This window comes from Mastigoproctus giganteus, chromosome 14 (genome assembly GCF_048544385.1).
Source record: "Mastigoproctus giganteus isolate SK-2022 chromosome 14, ASM4854438v1, whole genome shotgun sequence".
Lineage (NCBI taxonomy): Eukaryota > Metazoa > Arthropoda > Arachnida > Uropygi > Thelyphonidae > Mastigoproctus > Mastigoproctus giganteus.
Genome location: NC_143588.1, coordinates 59,834,226 through 59,852,943, shown reverse-complemented (window position 1 = coordinate 59,852,943; position 18,718 = coordinate 59,834,226). Strand labels below are relative to the sequence as shown.

General features: G+C 36.1%; 1 protein-coding gene across 5 annotated transcripts in view; it reads left to right on the top strand.

Annotated features, from left to right (window-relative positions):
* rhea (Talin_middle and talin-RS domain-containing protein rhea) overlaps positions 1–18,718 on the top strand; it is a 771,509-nt gene that overhangs the window by 438,678 nt on the left and 314,113 nt on the right. For all 5 annotated transcript variants that reach the window (XM_090388755.1, XM_090388752.1, XM_090388753.1 and 2 more), the window contains exons 27-30: positions 214–327; positions 4,759–4,893; positions 10,378–10,506; positions 17,549–17,632. In XM_090388755.1, the coding sequence (XP_090244881.1) occupies positions 214–327; positions 4,759–4,893; positions 10,378–10,506; positions 17,549–17,632 (462 nt within the window). The remainder of the gene's footprint in view (positions 1–213; positions 328–4,758; positions 4,894–10,377; positions 10,507–17,548; positions 17,633–18,718) is intronic.

Genomic DNA, 18,718 nt, shown 5'->3' with positions numbered 1-18,718 from the left:
TTATGTTTTATCCTGGAGATGATATTTATATGCAGGTATTTCTATCACATTACGCAGCATTTGTGGAAATGTGTCTGAATATTTATGGTCATATAGTTTAGGTTCATTAACCTCTCATATTTGGAATTACCATAAAAAGTAGTAAATGAATTACACTTTTCATGAGGTAACATAATTGTTTATTTTCAATTAGTGTGTAATTTTCCTTTTTAGGAAGTGGCCGAGGTTATTCCCCGTTTGGTCCAAGGGGTTAAAGGTACTATGGCTGACGTCGACAGTCCTGCAGCTCAGCTAGCTCTTGTTAGTGCCTGTGAACAGATGATTCAGGTTTGTTTTTTTTGTTTTTTTTAATATTGTTCTTTTGAAATATTTATTTGTGCAATTGTGTGCAGTTATATTCATATATACTTTCCCATCACTGAAATACCAACTTGCGTTCTTCTATGAATGCTGTACTGTGCTGATACTCAGTAATATGTCAAGCAAGGCTAGCATTTATTAATAGGCTAGATAAATTGCGTGATGTGAGGTGGCTTGAAAGTGACGCAGTTGTGCACACTAGATGATGTGTGGTCGCTATAATGCAGCATTACAGATAGACTATTTCTGTGTAGATGTTCGTGGAGTCTGAGTAGTATAAAAGTATCACTTGACTGGATGAAAGAAGAACAAAGTCAGGCTAATGTGAGGGGTTATATAGTAAAATTCAGCCCTGCCAGATTCTGTTTCTATTAGCAACATGATTTTAGCCATCCAACGGCCAAGGTATGTGATCAGATATTTATAATAAAGCCAATGCCTGAGCCAACTTAACTGGAAACATTAATTTGTGTAGTGATAGGTAAATCATAATTGAACTATTATTGATAATTATAAGATTTTCTGATTCAAGAAATTATGCTTCCTTTCTGCACTATGTAATAATGACATGTGCATGTGTTGCTATTGTGTGTTACAATTATACATATATAATAGTAATATTGAGTTACTGTTATACCAGTATAATAGTAATACAGGTGTTTTTAGCTTTTTTACACACTTTTCACACAGGATGATGATATACCAGATCCTTGGATGGGCAAATAGTTTAGCATCCTGTTTTTGGTTGCAAAAGTAACTTTTTAATCATTCAAGGTGACAGTAAATATCCCAGTTTAATCAGAGTTAGTATAACTGTTGACCTTTTATGACACAGTGACATTTCAGATGTTCAATAATTTTAATTAGAGACCTGTCTAAACTAGTAATCTACCCCTTCAGTGGTCCACAAATGAGTCTTTGGGAATCTTTGTTATTGATGCAGATTGAACAGAGCAAGTTCCAGATTTGCCATATTTAACAAGTGACATTTTTGTCTTTATAACGTTATATAGGTTATTCCAAGTTAAAAAAAAAAAAAAAGTGTCCATTATAAACAGTAAATGAAATGATTCTTGAATTGGAAAAAGGTTTAGCTTCTTGTTTTTTGGGAACAAAGATGGAGCTGTCTTATACATGACTTGGAGACATTGCAGTTTAATAATTGCAAATAGTCAAGTTGAATAATGAGTAATATAGAGGTTTCAGCCGTACATTAAAATAAAAACTCATAGCTCAGTTATAAAATACATAATGCAATTTCTTATTGTTCAAACTAGTACCCATTCCACGGGGTTTAGCAATGTCCCCTTTGTTTCACCTCTGGTTGATGGGATATATTAAAGGAAGCAGCAAAGGAAATAAGCAAACCCTTAGCCATAATTATGAAAGCTTTATTGGACTCAGGGGAAGTGCTCATGGATTGGAGATGTGCAAATATGTACCCAATTCACAAAGGGGGGATCGAAGGGTGACACAAGTAATTACAGACCTGTTAATTTAACTTCTGTTCTGTCCAGGGAAAATAATGGAGTCATGGTTAAAGAAGAAATTCAGGATCATCTAGACAAGACTGCAGTTATAGTTCAGACACAACATGGGTTTGTTAATGGGAAGTCTTGTCTGACAAATTTGATTGGATATATGTGATGTGGTCACAAAGGAACTGGATGCAAAAAGTAATTTTGATATAATTTTGCTATACTTGCATTTTAGAAAAGCTTTTTATACTGTTACACATTGAAGACTACTGTAAAAATTGGAGCAGTATGCATTAAGGGCAAGTTGCTACAATAGATAAAAGGATGGTTGAGTGGGAGAAGACAGTGAGTGGTAATCAATGGACACTGCTCTTCGTGGACTAATGTTATTAGTGGTGTACCCAGGGTTTGGTGTTGGGCCCATTGTTGTTTTCTGTATTTATCAATGATATTGATGAAAGTATATCAGGGTTAATGTTTAAGTTTGCAGATGATATGAAGGTTAGCAGGGTTGTTAAAAACAGTAATGATAGTATACTACTGCAACAGGATCTGGAAAAGTTGAGCAGATGGGCTGAGATGTGGCAACTGAAGTTTAACATTGACAAATGCAAAGTACTGTATATGTGTAGAAGTAACCCCACGGTAATACACCAACTGTGCGGTGACTTAGCATTTGTACTTTTTAGATTTACCAGTTATTTTGCATGGAATGGAATTCAAATAATATCTGCTGCCATCATCTGTTCTCATCTCTTTTCATGGACTGAGAAGTGTCATTTGTGGTTTAATATTGGTGAATACAAGAAACGGTATATGGGCAGCAGTAATCAGAATATGTACCAATTGTATGGTACCACACTGAAGGTGGTGGAGAACAATAAAGGCCTAGGGGTTTTTGTTTGATGTTACTTTATTTGAATTTCATTGTTACATCAGCAACAGTAGCTACAATGCAGCAAAATACACACCTAGGAGTAATTGTATGGTATGGAATGAAGTACTCCAAGTAGTGCAGATTGCTTGCAGGGACAAGGATGTGATTAGCTCATATAAGGTGGTTGTTCAGCTGCATTTTGAGTATTGCATACAGGTGTTGAAGTCTTGTTTTAAGAAGGATGTGGATCTTGTGGAATGGATGCAGAGAATAACAACAAGATTAGTCAGTTGGCACAAAAGGGTACGCTTACTGTGAGACTTCAGTCTTGAAAGGTGCAGCACTTGGAAAATAGGCACCTGTAAGGCAACAAGATTAAATTGTTTAAAGCTTTAAATGTATTGAGTAAACTAAATGCCGATGGCATCCTTACTTTTTTGTGGACAACACATAAGGGGAGAGACTTCAATTGAGAAAAGATGGATTCAGGATAGATGTGTGAATTGCTTTCAGCTGGAGACAATGATTTTGAAACAAATTTCCATCTTCTATTTTGGAATTGCATAATATGAATAAATTTAAGGCTGTATTAGACAAATGATAAGAAGGAATGGACAGAATGAGGTGCATATTTTTATTTATTTTCTTTTTCTCCTCTACTAATGACGTATAAACTTGCTTCCTTGCATCAAGTGTCTACTAATGCTAATCTTTTGGATTTATTTTTCTAGAATCATTGGTTTTTTGAGAGCAGCTTATTGTTAATGTTTTCTGTTTGTTTATGCGAACTACAATTGGACATTTCACATTCCTTCGTGATTCCAAAAAAAAAAAAAAAATTTTTTTTTAAAAACAATGGGCAATGTTTGAACAATGGGCAAATGCCACTTAAATTTCAATTAGAGTGTAATAGTGAATTACTGAGCATGGTTTATCAATATTGAAATTTTTTTTTCAATTAATACTCAACTATAAAGACACATACATAATGAAATATATTTTATGCTGTTTTTAATAATTGGTATTATCAGTTTCTTGTTTTTTTATATGCAGTTGTGTCCCTGTATCCGCTGATTCAGTTACCCGCGGTTAACCCCGGAAAAAAAACTGAAAAAAAAAAAAAAAAAAAACTTAATACATAGTACTCGTGTCCATTACGATGCTTCCCTTTAATTTTTATGATGTCGATTTTAAATCGAATAGCTTCCCTTTATTTTTTACAATGTTGCGTATGGTTTGGTCACCAATATCATGATGGTTCTTTAGAGATTTAACGGATGCACCATTTTCAAACTTTTGAATAATTTCAAGTTTTGGTTAATTTGAAAGCACAACTCTTGCGTTTGCCCATCATTTTCATGATTCCAAAAAAAAAAAAAAATTTTTAAATTCTGACATCCCTGACATAAATAATGAAACAAAACTTGTCCTTTTGTGGCATGACGGAATACAGCAATTGATGCGACGCACTAAACATTTGGTCTTTTTTTTTTTTTTTTTTTTTTTTTTGAGCGGTAGGTTTGAAGACAATGGGGGTTGCAAGATAATAGGTACACTAATCTCCCAATGGTGGCTTATAACGCCAGTTCCTGTTGCTTATTTACGACTTGCAAAATAAATGTTTATACCTATTCTTGCTTAACTTGGATTACTTGTTATTACTTGAATTTGATGATTTCTGGTTGATTTATGTTGGTTTTTTTTTTTTTTTTTTTTTTAATTTGGAGTCTTGAAGTGTCCCGATTAATCCAATCCCAGTAAATCGAGTCTGCTGTACTTTATTACTACCGTATTTAATGTTGGTAATGTCCTACTGTGTGTTTAATTTATCAATTAAATTTTATTATATGTATGTACAAGAAAATCACATTATATATGGGGTCAGCAGGTGTTTGCGTATATATGCTGTTTCAGCCATCCACGGTAGGTCTCGGAACGTATTCCCCCCTCCCCCCGCGCGGATACGGGGGTCTTACTGTATATATATATATATAATAAACATTTGCAACTAATAGTATTGATGTAACATTTGTTTTTGCACAGCCTAGCAACAAGATGATTAGTGCCTCCAAAGCAACACTGCCTACTGTTGTCGATCAGTCATCTGCTCTACAGTTAAGTAATGCAGCTAAGCAAATGGCTACTGCACTTGCAGAACTCAGGTCTACTCTTATGAAGGTATTGTATTTTTGTATTATTAAATAAATGGGTAAATAGAAAAATAGAGAAAATCAACAGGTCCTCAGCTCCACTAGTTGAAATAATTTTTAGAAATAGTCATAGAGAAATAATAAGAGTTTTTTGGCTAGTATTTCTTTTGCTCCTGGCTTCCTGCCTTTCCTGTTTCATATGTCACATTATTTGCATGTCTGATCTTCCATATTCCGTATTAAAGATCGTTTTTAGATAAGGAAACAAACAAATTATTTTTTAAGACTGAATAGGAACAAGACGTTTAGATTTTTACTCTTATTTACCTCTCCCAGCTTTCATAAATTTTGTTTTTATGTAACTAATTTTCATTCCAAATTATGTACAGCATTTATCTAATTTATCAGAAATTCTTGCAGTTCTTGCTGCTTATACACAATAAGAATGCACACGGTAATGATAAAATATCTACCTTTTATGAAATGGATCATGATAATTATAAAAAGAAATGGTGATAAGATGCAGCCCTGCCTTATTCTCTGATGCTCATTGCAGTCTTTATTGCAGATTTCCCAATTTTTGCAAACTTTATACTTTCCATGTTTCAAAAAATTGCTGAAATTTGTATGGGCAAATTTCCAATTGCTGTGGTGTGCACATTTCAAGATCAACAAATCCTAAATATAGGTTCCCTTTATGTTCCTCTGGCTGTTCTGTATTTCATCCTAGCATACTCTGTTTGGCCTAAAATGTAGCTGCCTTCCCCAGTGCTACATTCAGTGCACTGAGTGTCTATAAATTATTCACCTGATTATGAAGCTTAGTTAAAATTTTATTGTAATAAGTATTGTGAAACGGTTTGCTGCACTTATTAAAGCAACTCAAAGAATTTCTTATCACACATCTGCACTTCAGTAAGCCTCCACTTGGGCAATCTTTGGTACCACAGTCAAGACAGTGGTCGATTTTATTCCAAGTATTTTGAAGTATCTCTTGAAAAATGGAAGTGACTGCCTGTTTAGTCCAGTCTTTTAACTCTGTGATGTTGTTACATTTTTTGCATGCACCTTGTCCTTTACATAGCCCTATACAAAGAAATACATAAGTGTGATATCCAGGGAACAAGGAGGCCTTGCATTGGGACCATCCCAGCTGATCCATCGGTTGGTAAATTTTTTATTGAGAAAATCGCACACATGCAAACTCCAGTGTGGTGGTGCCCTATCTTGCTGATAGAACATGTGGCTGCATATCTTCCAGTTAAAGTGAAGCATGTAATTAGAACATATCTAGGTAATTTGCAGAGTTAAGTGTTTTCATGGAAGAAAAATGACCCAGTCACCTGGCTGAAGGACACACCACACTTTTCCCTTGGAACTATCAAATTCATGTTCACGAACTGAATGGGGATTTTCATATCCCCATGTGTGACAATTGTCTGTTAACTTTACCCAACAGGTGGAATGTCATCTACACTGAAAACAACATTTTCCAGAAAGTGGTTGTCTTTGTCTATATGGTTGAGAATGTGAACAGTGAATTCCTCTCATTGTAGTTTGTTGTGAGGCTTACTTTTTTTTTACGATTGCATTTCATACACATAAAGTTTTAATCTCTTGTGAACCATCCTGTGCAGTATTTGCAGCTGCAGTCTGTCCTGGTGGATAGATTTTGTAGAACATAGATAAATGCTTTATGAATTTCAAAACTTTATCTGCAAATAAACTAGGCCTACCTGCTCCTTTCTGGCACTGCTCACTGCCGGTTTCTTGAAACTGTTTCAACCATTGCCTCATTGATTGTTCTGTAGGTAGATCTTTCTGCCATTTCCGTTGAAAACGTTTCTCTACAGTCACTAGAGATTTTGTCTAACAGCCACATGCACATTCTTTTCTCCTGCACTGTTGCCCTTTTAATGCTGTGCTGTCACAATGCTTGCTGGGATCAAGACTACCAACTGCATGAAAAAAAAAAAACTCATTGGTTTGCTTTTATAACTACAGTAAACCATTTTAAAATTCCTATTACAATAAAATTTTAATCAAGCTTAATAATCAGGTGAAAATTTGTAGATGCCCTGTACTTTTAGGTTCTCTTCCCTAAAATATTTGCATAGGAGTGAAATTCTATAATTCTGACATTGTTTTATTTCTCTTTTTTATATATTGGCACAGTTAATACCTTACTCCAATCTTTTGAAACCTGGGGGAAACTTCCTCTAAATAATGAAATTACTAACTTTTCATGTGATATTTTCTGTGACTGGCTTACCTTAATAATGGAGATAGTGTACAGAATTTCTCCATTTCAATTTTTTCCTCCTTCTTCATTACCCAGCTCCTTTTTTCTTTTACAATTCATCCAAGTATTTATCTCATACTTTTAAAATGTCCTATTTGCCTGTTTTAACTTTCCGATATTGTTATTCTCTTTACTCCTAGCTGATATGATAATGAGTTGGTGGTGAAGAAAAGCAGCCAACTCTAGTCACCTAGGGGTGTATCGACTTCCTCCTAAGTTATGAATTGAGCTTCTGCAATGTCTGTTTTGTTTCCTGTATTCTTGTATAATAAACAAATGCTTTGTTTAGCAATGTGCTAATGATGTTAACAGTAAGAATTTCAGAAATCCATCTGGTATTTTTGGATTTGTTTTATTAGTTTCATCAATTTTTAATGTCATTCATCTAAATAATTTGTTTTATTATACTTAAGTGAAAATATTTTATATATTTCTTATACTTTAGTGAAAGTATTTTGTTCACTAGGGTGGAAAAAATGTATATATTCATTGAGAGAAAGAAATAATTTTTATTGTATATACAATAGCACTTCACATTATACTAAGTTTTATTGCTGTGATTTGAATAATGCTTTAGCAAAAAAATTTGCTCAAAAATTAATTCAGGAAAAAAATTGTGTGATAAATGATTTATGATAAAATATTTTTTTATCATAAATCATTTATTGCACAATGAATACCTTGTACATCACTTTTTTGTTTATGTGTTGCATATCGATCAACATTCATGTTCCTGCATAAATGTGATTTGTATGTGCTTATACCCAAAACACTTGTCCAACTGCAGGTTGATATCAGAAATGCAAATCAGCATTTGTTGTGCCATCAAGCAGTCACATTTCTTTTGAGTTATTTGTTAGTTGTCTCTTCTGATAATGATATTTTTTGTATTAGAACAATAGTATAATTTTATAACATCTTTATACAATTGCAGTACTGTGCATATTAGTGATATCCAAAGAAGCTGGCCAATACTGAACTTTGGTATCCTTGGTCACCAAGTAAGATCAGATTATAAGGAGCCAATGTATTGTATTTCATAAAGATACTATAATTATAATTAGCTGATGCTTTTGACATAATTAAAAATATCTGTGCAAGAAACTGTTTCTATTGGTAACTATAAACAGGCTATTTCTGGATATTGCTATATCCTTGGTCACCAAGTAAGATCAGATTATAAGGAACCAATGTATTGGATTTCTTTGGAGTTTCAGTTTTCAGTTTTGTTCAGTGTCGTGTGAAGTGCACAATGTCTTTTAACTTAAAAAGATAAAGTCGAACTCATTAATGCGTATGATCGGCAAAAAAATAGTGTTCGCAATCTCGCTGCAAAATTCAAAATCGGGAAGACGCAGGTAAGCGACATCCTAAAGGGAAAAAAAATGAACTGCTCAAACAATTTTGGCAACACAGAAATGATCAGGTTCAAAAATCATTCCCGAAAACTGTTGGACTTCAAATTGACAATGTTACGTATGAGTGGTTTTGTCGCGCACGTGCTAAAAAAATTCCCATTAATGGGCCTATTATTAGGGAAAAGGCTTTGGAGGTTGCAAAATCTATGGGAGTAAATGAGTTCAAAGCTTCTGTGGGATGGCTAGACAAGTTCAGAACTCGGCATAAAATTTCTTGGAAAACCGTAAGTGGTGAAGGTGGATCTGTTGATACTGGGGTTGTAACAGAGTGAACCGTCAAATTGGAAGATTTATATCGTGATTTTGAAGCTAAGGATATTTACAACTGTGACGAAACAGGGTTGTTTTTTAAAGCTCTTCCTGAAAAAACAATGAGTCTAAAAACGAAAAGTGCCAGGCCGGAAAAATTTCTAAGAAACGCTTGACTGTACTATTGTGTACAAATATGCTGGGAGACTTTGAACAACCTCTTGTTATAGGAAAACCACAAAATCCTCGTTGTTTCAAGGGCATAAAGTTGAATCTTTTGAATGTTGACTGGAAGTCTAATAAAAAAAGTGTGGATAACACGAGATATCATGAGCGAATGGATAAGTCACTTTAACCAAAACATGATTCGTCAAAACAGAAAAATTATTCTTTTCATGGATAATGCTGCATCTCACCCGCACATTGAATTGTATCATTCAAATCGTTTTTCTGCCACCAAACACATCTGCAGAGTGTCAGCCCTTGGATCAAGGGATAATAAAAAATTTTAAACTTCACTACAGAAAACGTGTTTTAAGACATCTCATTGCAAACATGAACGATGTAACATGTGCGAGTGACCTTGCAAAGAAACCTAGCATCCTAGATGCGATTCAATGGATTTCTTCTTCAGTAAACGCAATTAGAAAACAAACTCGTGAACTGTTTTGTAAAGTCTGGCTTCTCAAACGCAAAAATTGAAGTTGTGAACAGCAATGTGGAGCACCAAGAAGAACAAGAACTTCAACATCTATTGATAATGTACGATACTTCTGCTACAAGTGACCCTGGCTACAAAGATATAGACTTGAACCTCACTGCAGAAGATGGTGCTCTAGATATCAACAACATTATCATCGATATTTTTCAAGAAGTTCCTCATGAGGATGAAGAAATGGAAGGAGGTCATTCTGTCGAAGAACATATTAACGACGAACGACCGATGAAAATAGAAGAAGCGCTCATACAAATCAATCGTTTAAAAATGTTTTTCGCCGCTGACGAAGATACTGAAGGACTTTCAATGGTTTCTTCACTCCAAACAAATGTTGAAAACAAAATTATCAGCCGGAAGAAGGTACAGAAGAAAATAAGTGATTACTGTATGTATTTTTCTTAAGATAAAGTCATAATATGCATAGCACAATTGTATATTATTTACAAAAATATTGTTCAAAATCTGTATATATTTTAATTTAATTTTACATTAAACGTTTAACGATTTTTCTTTATCTCTTGTGTATGTAATTGTATATTATTTACAAAAATATTGTTCAAAATCTGTATATATTTTAATTTAATTTTACATTAAACGTTTAACGATTTTTCTTTCTTTCTTTTTTTTTTCCCCTCAGACTTCTTGTTAGCGGACACTTCTCTCTAACGGACACATTCTCGCTCCCCATGGCTGTCCGTTAAAGGGAAGTTTCACTGTAGTTTAAAACATTGAAGGACAATTTTTTTTTTTTTTTTTTTTTTAGCAGATATAAATTATTTGACATAAAATATCTAACCACATCATAATTCTTTATTGTATCTTTAGGCCCAAGAAGCTTGTGGTACTCTAGAAATAGACAGTGCCTTAGATCTTATTCGTGAATTGGATGGAGAGCTAGAAGCATTTAGAAAATCTGCTGTAAACTATGAACTAAAACCTCTTCCTGGGGAAACAGTATGTATTAAAATTAGATACATATCAATCTTTTCAAAATATCAAACCCAATTTTATCCCTGTCACTACTAATAGTAGTGACAGGGATAAAATTGGGTTTCGTCCTTTCACTGTTAAAGGGGTTTTTTTTTTTTTTTTTTAAGTTTCAATTTAGTATTTTTTTAGCTAATTTTAAATATTGCAAATGAATGACAAATGAGTGCAGGAAATGTCTGCAGTGTATACTATATATACAATGATAGACTTCTGATAATGATATATAGTACTGTTGTCAGAATTATTTGATCAGTTTCTTTTGAAAGTCATAAAATGGTTTATCCTCCTTCAAACTGTTATACCCAGTGGATGTGCAGTTGCTGTAATATAGTAAGAGTATTTGCCATATAGTGCAAGGAAGCCGCAGGATTTTGCTGCACAAGCAGGGGAAAAAAAAAAAAAACCCCACAGGTAGATAAAAAAACGGAAATTATGTTTCCCTCCTAACACAGGTAACTAACCATTTGACTTTTGAATTTATTCCAACTGTCAGCCTCAGTTACCTGCGAGGGCAACTTGTTCCAGCAATCAACAACTTGCTGGCTAAAAGAAAACTTCCTAAAATCTAATCTAAACCTCAACTGCTGTAATTTGAATTTATGACCCCTAGTTCTGGAATTCTTTATAACACTAAGAACACAAAGTGAGAATTCCACCTTCATTAATTTTGCTAATCCCTCTCAGAGCCATGAGAGTGATCTGATTAAACCTCAACCAGATCATCACCTCTGAGGTGCCTGGTTGCTAAGCTCTATAGCCCACATAATTGGAATCTTTCCTCATATGGTTATCCTTCTGACAACGTTATGTCATTCTAGTCGCCTGTCTTTGGACCCTTTCAAGAAGCTGAATGTCTTTTTTCAGATGTCTCCATATTTGAACACAGTATTCCATATGTGGTCTTACAATTGCCTTATACAGTGAGATTATGACCTCCCTATCTCTACATGTTTGATAAATCATTGATAGTACAGCAGGGGCTTTCCTGACTGCTTGTATTGTATCTCCCAGATCCCTTTCCTCCTACACTGTTTTTAATTCAATCCCACAAAGTGTATAATTTATTTGTAGGGTGATATGCCACAAGTTTAATACCTTGCATTTAGCAGCATTAAAACATAGCTGTCACTTCTCTGACCATCTTTGAAGTCTGTCCAAGTCATCCTGAAGGAGCACTGCTTGGCACCTATGATTAACAACTCAGCAAATTGTGACATCACGCCTTCTATCCCTTAATCAGTGCCATTTATGAAAATGAGAAACAGCAGTGGTCCAAGAACCGATCCTTGAGGGACTCTCTCCTAATGTTACAAGAATATGAAGAATATTCTTGTAACATTAGGAGATCACAATTAATCACAACCCTCTGCCTTCTGCACTGCAGCCACTGAAAAGTGGGGACACATTGTCGAGGCTACGTTATGTCGAGGATCTGGGTATATTGTTACCATGTGTGCGCCATATCCAAAGATTTCATTACTTCATACAGCATGTTCCCCCTCCCCACTTTTTCTTACTGTTGAATACACCATGAATTGTCAAACTATTAGAGTAAGCTTATCCGCGAAAAGATCTAAACCTCCCAAACACTTCCTAGTTCATTTCACAAATATACGTGGTCTCAATTCTAATCTCAATGATGTCCATTTCCACTTGCAGTCTGCCAAACCCCATGTACTTTTTCTGAGTGAATCTCAGTTATCAGTTGATTCAACTACTGCTCATCTCAGTTGCCCAAACTATTCTCCGTATTGTTCCTTTCACCTCAAAGGTGGTACTTGTGCATATGTCCATTCCGATATTCCATGTCAGAGAATTGGTAATTTGGAATCTCCTCTCTTCGATCTTCTCTGGCTTAAGATCTCTCTACCTCACTGTGTCAAATTCATATGTTGTCGGCACCTCCGTAGCCAGGTGGGCAGGAGCAGCAGTGCGTAGCACACGCTTCTTGATTAGACCAGGGTTCGAGCCCATGCCCATCAAATGCAGAGGATGCAGAAAGGTCAGGGAATGACCACCACATATCCCCGGAGCAATATGGCCTTAGTTGCTAATGCTCGTAAAAACCAAGTGACAAACATCATATGTTGTCTCTACTGTTCTCCCAACTCCACTAATCACTTGGCGCTCTTTGACTTCTTCTCTTTGTAACTTGACTTTCTCCAGTCCAACTTTCCTAACAGTGAGGTAATTTTTCTTGGTGATTTTAATGTTCACAACTCCAGCTGGTTTCCGTTTTCTAGTCACACCGACCCAACTGGTCGAGATGGTGAGGTTTTGGAATTTCCAATGACCTTTCACAGATTGTTCATTTACCTACAAGAATACCGGACAATCCTAACCATACAGCCAACACGCTTGATCTTTTTCTCACAAACAACCCTTCTAAGTACTTGGTTTAAGTGAGTAGTCCTTTAGGTCCCTCAGATCACAACTTGCTGATTGTCTCTTCTCCAGTGGAGCCTTTATCTCATAGCTATTCCCAACCTCGTATTGTTTGGCATTACAAGAATGCAAAATGGGATGACCTGCGAGATTTATTTTCTTCTTTTTCCTTGTTCGGATTGCTGTTTCAAAACTTCTGATGTCAACGTTTGCTCAGATCGTGTCAGTGAAATTATTCTTGTAGGAATGGAATCCTTTATTCCACACTCCATTATAAAATCTCGTCCTGTATCTAAACCTTGGTTTTCCAATAAATGTGCTAAGGCTGTTCGAGAGAAGAATGTTGCATATTTGTTGCATAATTGGCTTGTTTCCAATTCTTCAGTTCATTTTCTGTCTACACCAATGCTCGCAAAAATTGTAAAGCAGTCATTAATCAGTCCAAACTAGATTTTGAACAGGCTAAGAGTAGAAAACTTGCTTCTTTCCCTAGTGGTCTCTTGCCAAAGCTATTGGCCACAACTTTTTCCTCTCTGCTCCCATTTCTGTCAAAACCAGATGGTTCTGTTGTCACTTCAGCCAAGGATAAAGCTGACCTGCTAGCATCCCATTTCTCTTCCAACTCATGTATTAATGGTCTTGGTAAAACACCTCCCACCACTCCCAGCACGCTCCATTCAATGCCTCCTGTGGTCTTCCGTCATAAGGATTATGTCAAGGATTTTGACGAATCTCAATGGTAAGAAAGCTCCAGGTCCCGACGGTATTTCTCCACTTGTTCTCAAAACATGTGTTCCTGAACTTACTCTTGTTCTTTGCCACCTTTTTTCACTTTCTTATTCCAAAGGTGTTTTTCCTTCTGCTTGGAAATTTGCTCATATCCAGCCAGTTCCTAAAAAGGGTGACAAGTCCCCCCCCCATCCAATTATCATCCCATTGCAATTACTTCTACTCTTTCTAAATAATGGAGAAATCAATTAACCAGCAACTCTTAAACTACCTAGAAACTTTCCGCCTGATCAACCATTGCCAGTATGGATTCCGTCAGTGTTGATCCACTGGTGATATTCTGGCTTATGTTACCCATTTATGGACAAATTCAATGGAAAAGTTTGGTGAAACAGAAGCAGTTGCTCTTGACATCTCAAAGGCTTTCGATGGTGTTTGGCAGAATGGTTTGCCAACTGTTTTTTGTAATTGGTTTTCCAGTTTTCTCTCTGATCGCTCACTGAGGGTAATGGTAGATGTCTCTCTGTCTTCTAACTTCTCCACTAATGCTGGTGTCCCCCAAGGTTCAGTTCTTTCCCCCACTCTTTTCCTCTTGTATATTAATGACCTTCTTCCACTGACTGGAAATCCTATCCATAGTTTTGCCGATGAAAGCACATTGCATTCCACGTTCCATTTTGAGAAACCTTGCCCTGCTCAATCAGCTTCAACTTCTCGAAAATCTGCTACCAATTCCTTAAATGCCGATCGCAAAGTAATTCTCCAGTGGGGCAAAGACAACTTAGTTGATTTCAATCCTTCTAAAACGCAGTCTTGTCTTATATCTCGCAAAAAAGGATTCTTCTGCTCCATCTTTGGTGACACTCCGATTTTTAGGCAAGTTGATATATCTCTTTTCGGGATTACCCTGACTTCTAATCTCTCTTGGCACAAGCACATTACAAATATTGCTTCCTCTACATCTAAAAAACTTGGTTTTCTCTTTTGCTCTCGCCGTTACTTTTCTTCCAAACAGTTGTTCACTCTGTAAAAATTGCAAATCCGCCCTACCATGAAATATTGTTCCCACATCTGGGGCGATGCCCCCAAAACCTCTCTCTCTCTCAGGCGTCTAGATTCCATTCAGAAGAGGGCAGTTAGGTTAATTAATGACTCCTCTCTAACAGAGTCTCTCCCCTCTCTGTCTCATAGACATACTGTTTCTGCTGAATGCCTTTTCTACAGATACTTCCATGGGCACTGTTCTTCTGAATTTGTTTCTATAATTCCTGCTCTCTCTTTCAAAACAGTTCGAACACATGCCACCACCAGCCAACATCCATTTACTGTTCAACGTCAAACTCACAGAACCAACTTTTCATCTTCCTCATTTGTTCATTCAACTGCCGTTTTCTGGAACAACCTTCCTTCAACGTATTTCCTGAAAATTACAGTCTACAGAAGTTAAAGTCTAATGTAAACAAATATCTTCTTTCATCTTCTCAACCTCCAACCCAAGCATGATACTAAGTACTATAGGTTGTAATACCTCCTGTGTTTTGGGTTTTCATTAAAAAAATCTAGCCTGATGAGGGCTTTTCGCTTACACCAACTTCAAAGGGGAAGCTTGTTGTTTGTTTGTTATTTGGTTTTTAGGAGCATTAGCAACTAAGGCCATATTGCTCCGGGAGATGCGGTGGTCATTTCCTGACCTTTCCGCATCTTCCGTATTTGGTGGTGACGGGCTCGAACCCCGGTCTAATCAAGAAGCGTGTGCTACGCACCGCTGCTCCTTCCCACCTGGCTACGGAGGCGCCCAAAGGGGAAGCAAACACATGTCAAAGGCTGTATTCATATGGCCCACACATGTTTTACTGTGAAATTTGAAAAGCATGGTTGAGGGGGTGTTTAAGTAGGCCAGAGGAAGAGGATTGCAGGAAAATTTCTGCCCCCCCTGGTATTTCTCTAATAGTTTGGGAATTTGAAAATTTAGAGATTTAAAACAGCTTAAAGGTTTTTTTGGAGGAAAAGATGAAAGTTTCCACTCAGAAATCCGGGTGCATGACTTTCATATCCTTTCTTTCTGCTGCAGATGTGTTACAGTTTAAGAGAGTTGGAACTAATGCCAGATGCATTATGAGTAATCATAAAAAAGAATTGTAGAGATGATTTATCTGTACAGTTAATAGGTCTACTAAAGTGACTATATGGAATAAAATTATCAAAATGTATCATAACTATTCTACACTATTTGTATCACATACTTGAATGTGAGCAGAAATGGTTTCACTCCCAAAAGACAGCTAACATCTTTGCTCAAACCTCTGCCATTATTTAGGCCCTGGATAGAATGTGCTAAGCTCATGGGATAGAATTTTTCACAGCATAGTCTGAGCTTGTTAACAGGAGTGAATTTTTTTACAGGAATGGGATGCACTTACATGTGTGACAATATTTGCTGAGACTATAGAGGTAGTGTTAGGTATGTTGGAAACTTAGCTTGGGGGGGGGGGGGGGTAAACACATTAGTAGATTAATAACAACTGCAGGCAGAGGTGCAAGTGATCTTGCACTGTTTCTATTTGGACATGAAGAAGTGTGGCAAGCAAGGTATCAGAGATTAGAAGAGTCCTCCTGGAACAAGAAATATATGTGCTCTGTCAAGATTACTAAGAGTAAAAATTAGGAATTTAGTAAACAAATTTGATGGCTTTGAAGTACTGATTAAGTAATCAAATGTAGACATTTTTAGGGATAATTGGAGACATGGTGCCACTCCAACATAAGGGATGCAAAATTTGAATATGGAGACTACGACGTTTAAAGAAAAGAAAGAAAAGACAGGAGGGGGACAGGGATTATGCTTTTAGTTAGGCATATGGTGATGATGATGACACTGATGAGACTAATGGCAGAGAATGAAAATGCATGGGATGCATAAATTCTCAGGAGATAGAGAAACTTGCAGTAGCTATGAACCAATCTGCATCACAAAGCGGGTCAAACAAGCTAAGGCAGATTACAAGATGTCTCAGGCAAAGAATTCCAAGAAAAGTAGGAAGGAGTTCTTTATTTATGTGAATGCTAGAAGGAAATGGATGAATCACATTGGTTTTCTAGATATGAATGGTATGACTGTTAATGATCCTGTTCAGATTGCTGACAAACTGAACAGATTTTTGCATCTATGTTCACAGGTGAGAAACTTTTAGGGATGGAGTGCCAGAAGTATATCAAATTCTAATGGGGGGCTGAAGGATTCTGTGATAACTGAGAAGACGGTGAAGGAGAAATTGTTGAGGCTAAATGTAGATACCATCTGCCACAGAAGCAACAAAATAGGCTAGCAGACCTTTATTTAAGAAAGCATCCTTGAATTCAGGAGAAGTCCCTATGGACTTGAGGAGATGTGCAAATGTAACATAAATTTGTAAAGGGAGAATGAAAGGGTGAAGTGGAGCTGTAATTATTAATTAACTAATCCATAATTATTAAAACAAGTTATAATTATAAATGCTTATTAATTGTTTTAATATAAAAATAAATATTTTTGAGTTCACTGTGTGCTATTCACATAAATTGAACTTAATTTAGAACAAAGTATTATGGTGATATCTTCTGGACTACAGCCATCAAGATCAATTTGTTTCTCTGTCTGAAACCCTTTTTTTTTTTTTTTTTTAATATATATTTTCATTGTTTATTATTGCAGAATTTTAGTAGATCAGATTGTGCTTGTTGTTGTATTCAGAAAAAAATATTGTTTTTAAATATCAGAGAAATACAACAAAGAATTTTTTTTTTTTATATATATAAAACCAGTTAAGAATACCAAAATAAGAAGAAAAGTTCTTTCAGTTGTAGCACAGTAAAAAATATCTGTTTTTAATTTTTTTTTTTTTTTTTGTCCTAGATTGAAAGTTCTGCCCTACAGTTGGGAGCCATTTCTAAAGTTGTGGGAGCATCTATGGCACAGCTGTTAACTGCTGCATCCCAGGTATATATATTCCTTTTATATTTCTCTCTTTGCATGCTATCTGCAAGCCAAGCACTGGTGTAATGTACAGCATGTTGCATCTCTCTCTCCATGTTCATTCTATATATTGTATTTATGCAGCACAAATTTCTAGTATAGTAAATTATGTAGTAGTTTAATGCTGGAATGGGTAAATCACAATGAACAGATTATTATTACACCAGTTTTAAGTTAAACTCATTTTAAATTCTTACTTAAGATTTTTTTTGGTAGTTGTTGGCGCATAGGCTTCTGTGGCCATAATGCACCTCCCAAGGTTTTTGCAGTACTTTGATCCAAGCCCGAGGCAGGAATCGAGCCCGCAACCTTTGGGTTGCCAAGCAGGCACTTTACCCACCCAGCTAGCCCGGTCGGCTACTTAAGATATAAGAGTAATTTAATATTAAGAATGAAACACATTCTGTGTTATCATCTTTTAAAAACACATTTAATCAGCAGTCGCAATGAGGTTTAGAAGGATCCTCATTATTTAAGAAGTACAGGTCAATATTGATTAGAAGAGTCCTCCTTGTCGCGAGTTAGTGTTAAATTTGAAATTGTATGCAATTCTGCCCAGACATGATAGGAGGGAGTATATGATGAGAACCTTGTCAATCAATTCTGGAGAGATTGTTGTTGTTGGAATGGGATTTATTGGCTCAAGGGCTGCTATGACCATATTGTGCCTGGAGAGATTGTGCAAGGCTCATGGGGTAGAAGTTTTTCAGTGTGGTCTGCGCTTGCTAACAGGAGAAACCACTTCTACAGGGATGGGACACACTTAAATAGAAAGGGTGCAAGAATATTTGCTGATGCTATCGAGGCAGTGTTAGGTGGGTCAGAAAACTGCTAGCTTGAGGGGATTCACAGACTAAAAGATTAATGGTAGATGGTAGCTGCAGGCAGAGGTAAAAGTGATTCTTGCACTGCTTCTTTTGTAATGAGCAGCAGCCTGGAGAGCAAGTTGCTGGAGACTTCAAGAGCTGCTGGGAGTCATCATTGAACAAATAAATACATGGGCTGTGTTAGGGTAACTAAGAGTAAGAAAAAGTGCATGTATACTTGCAT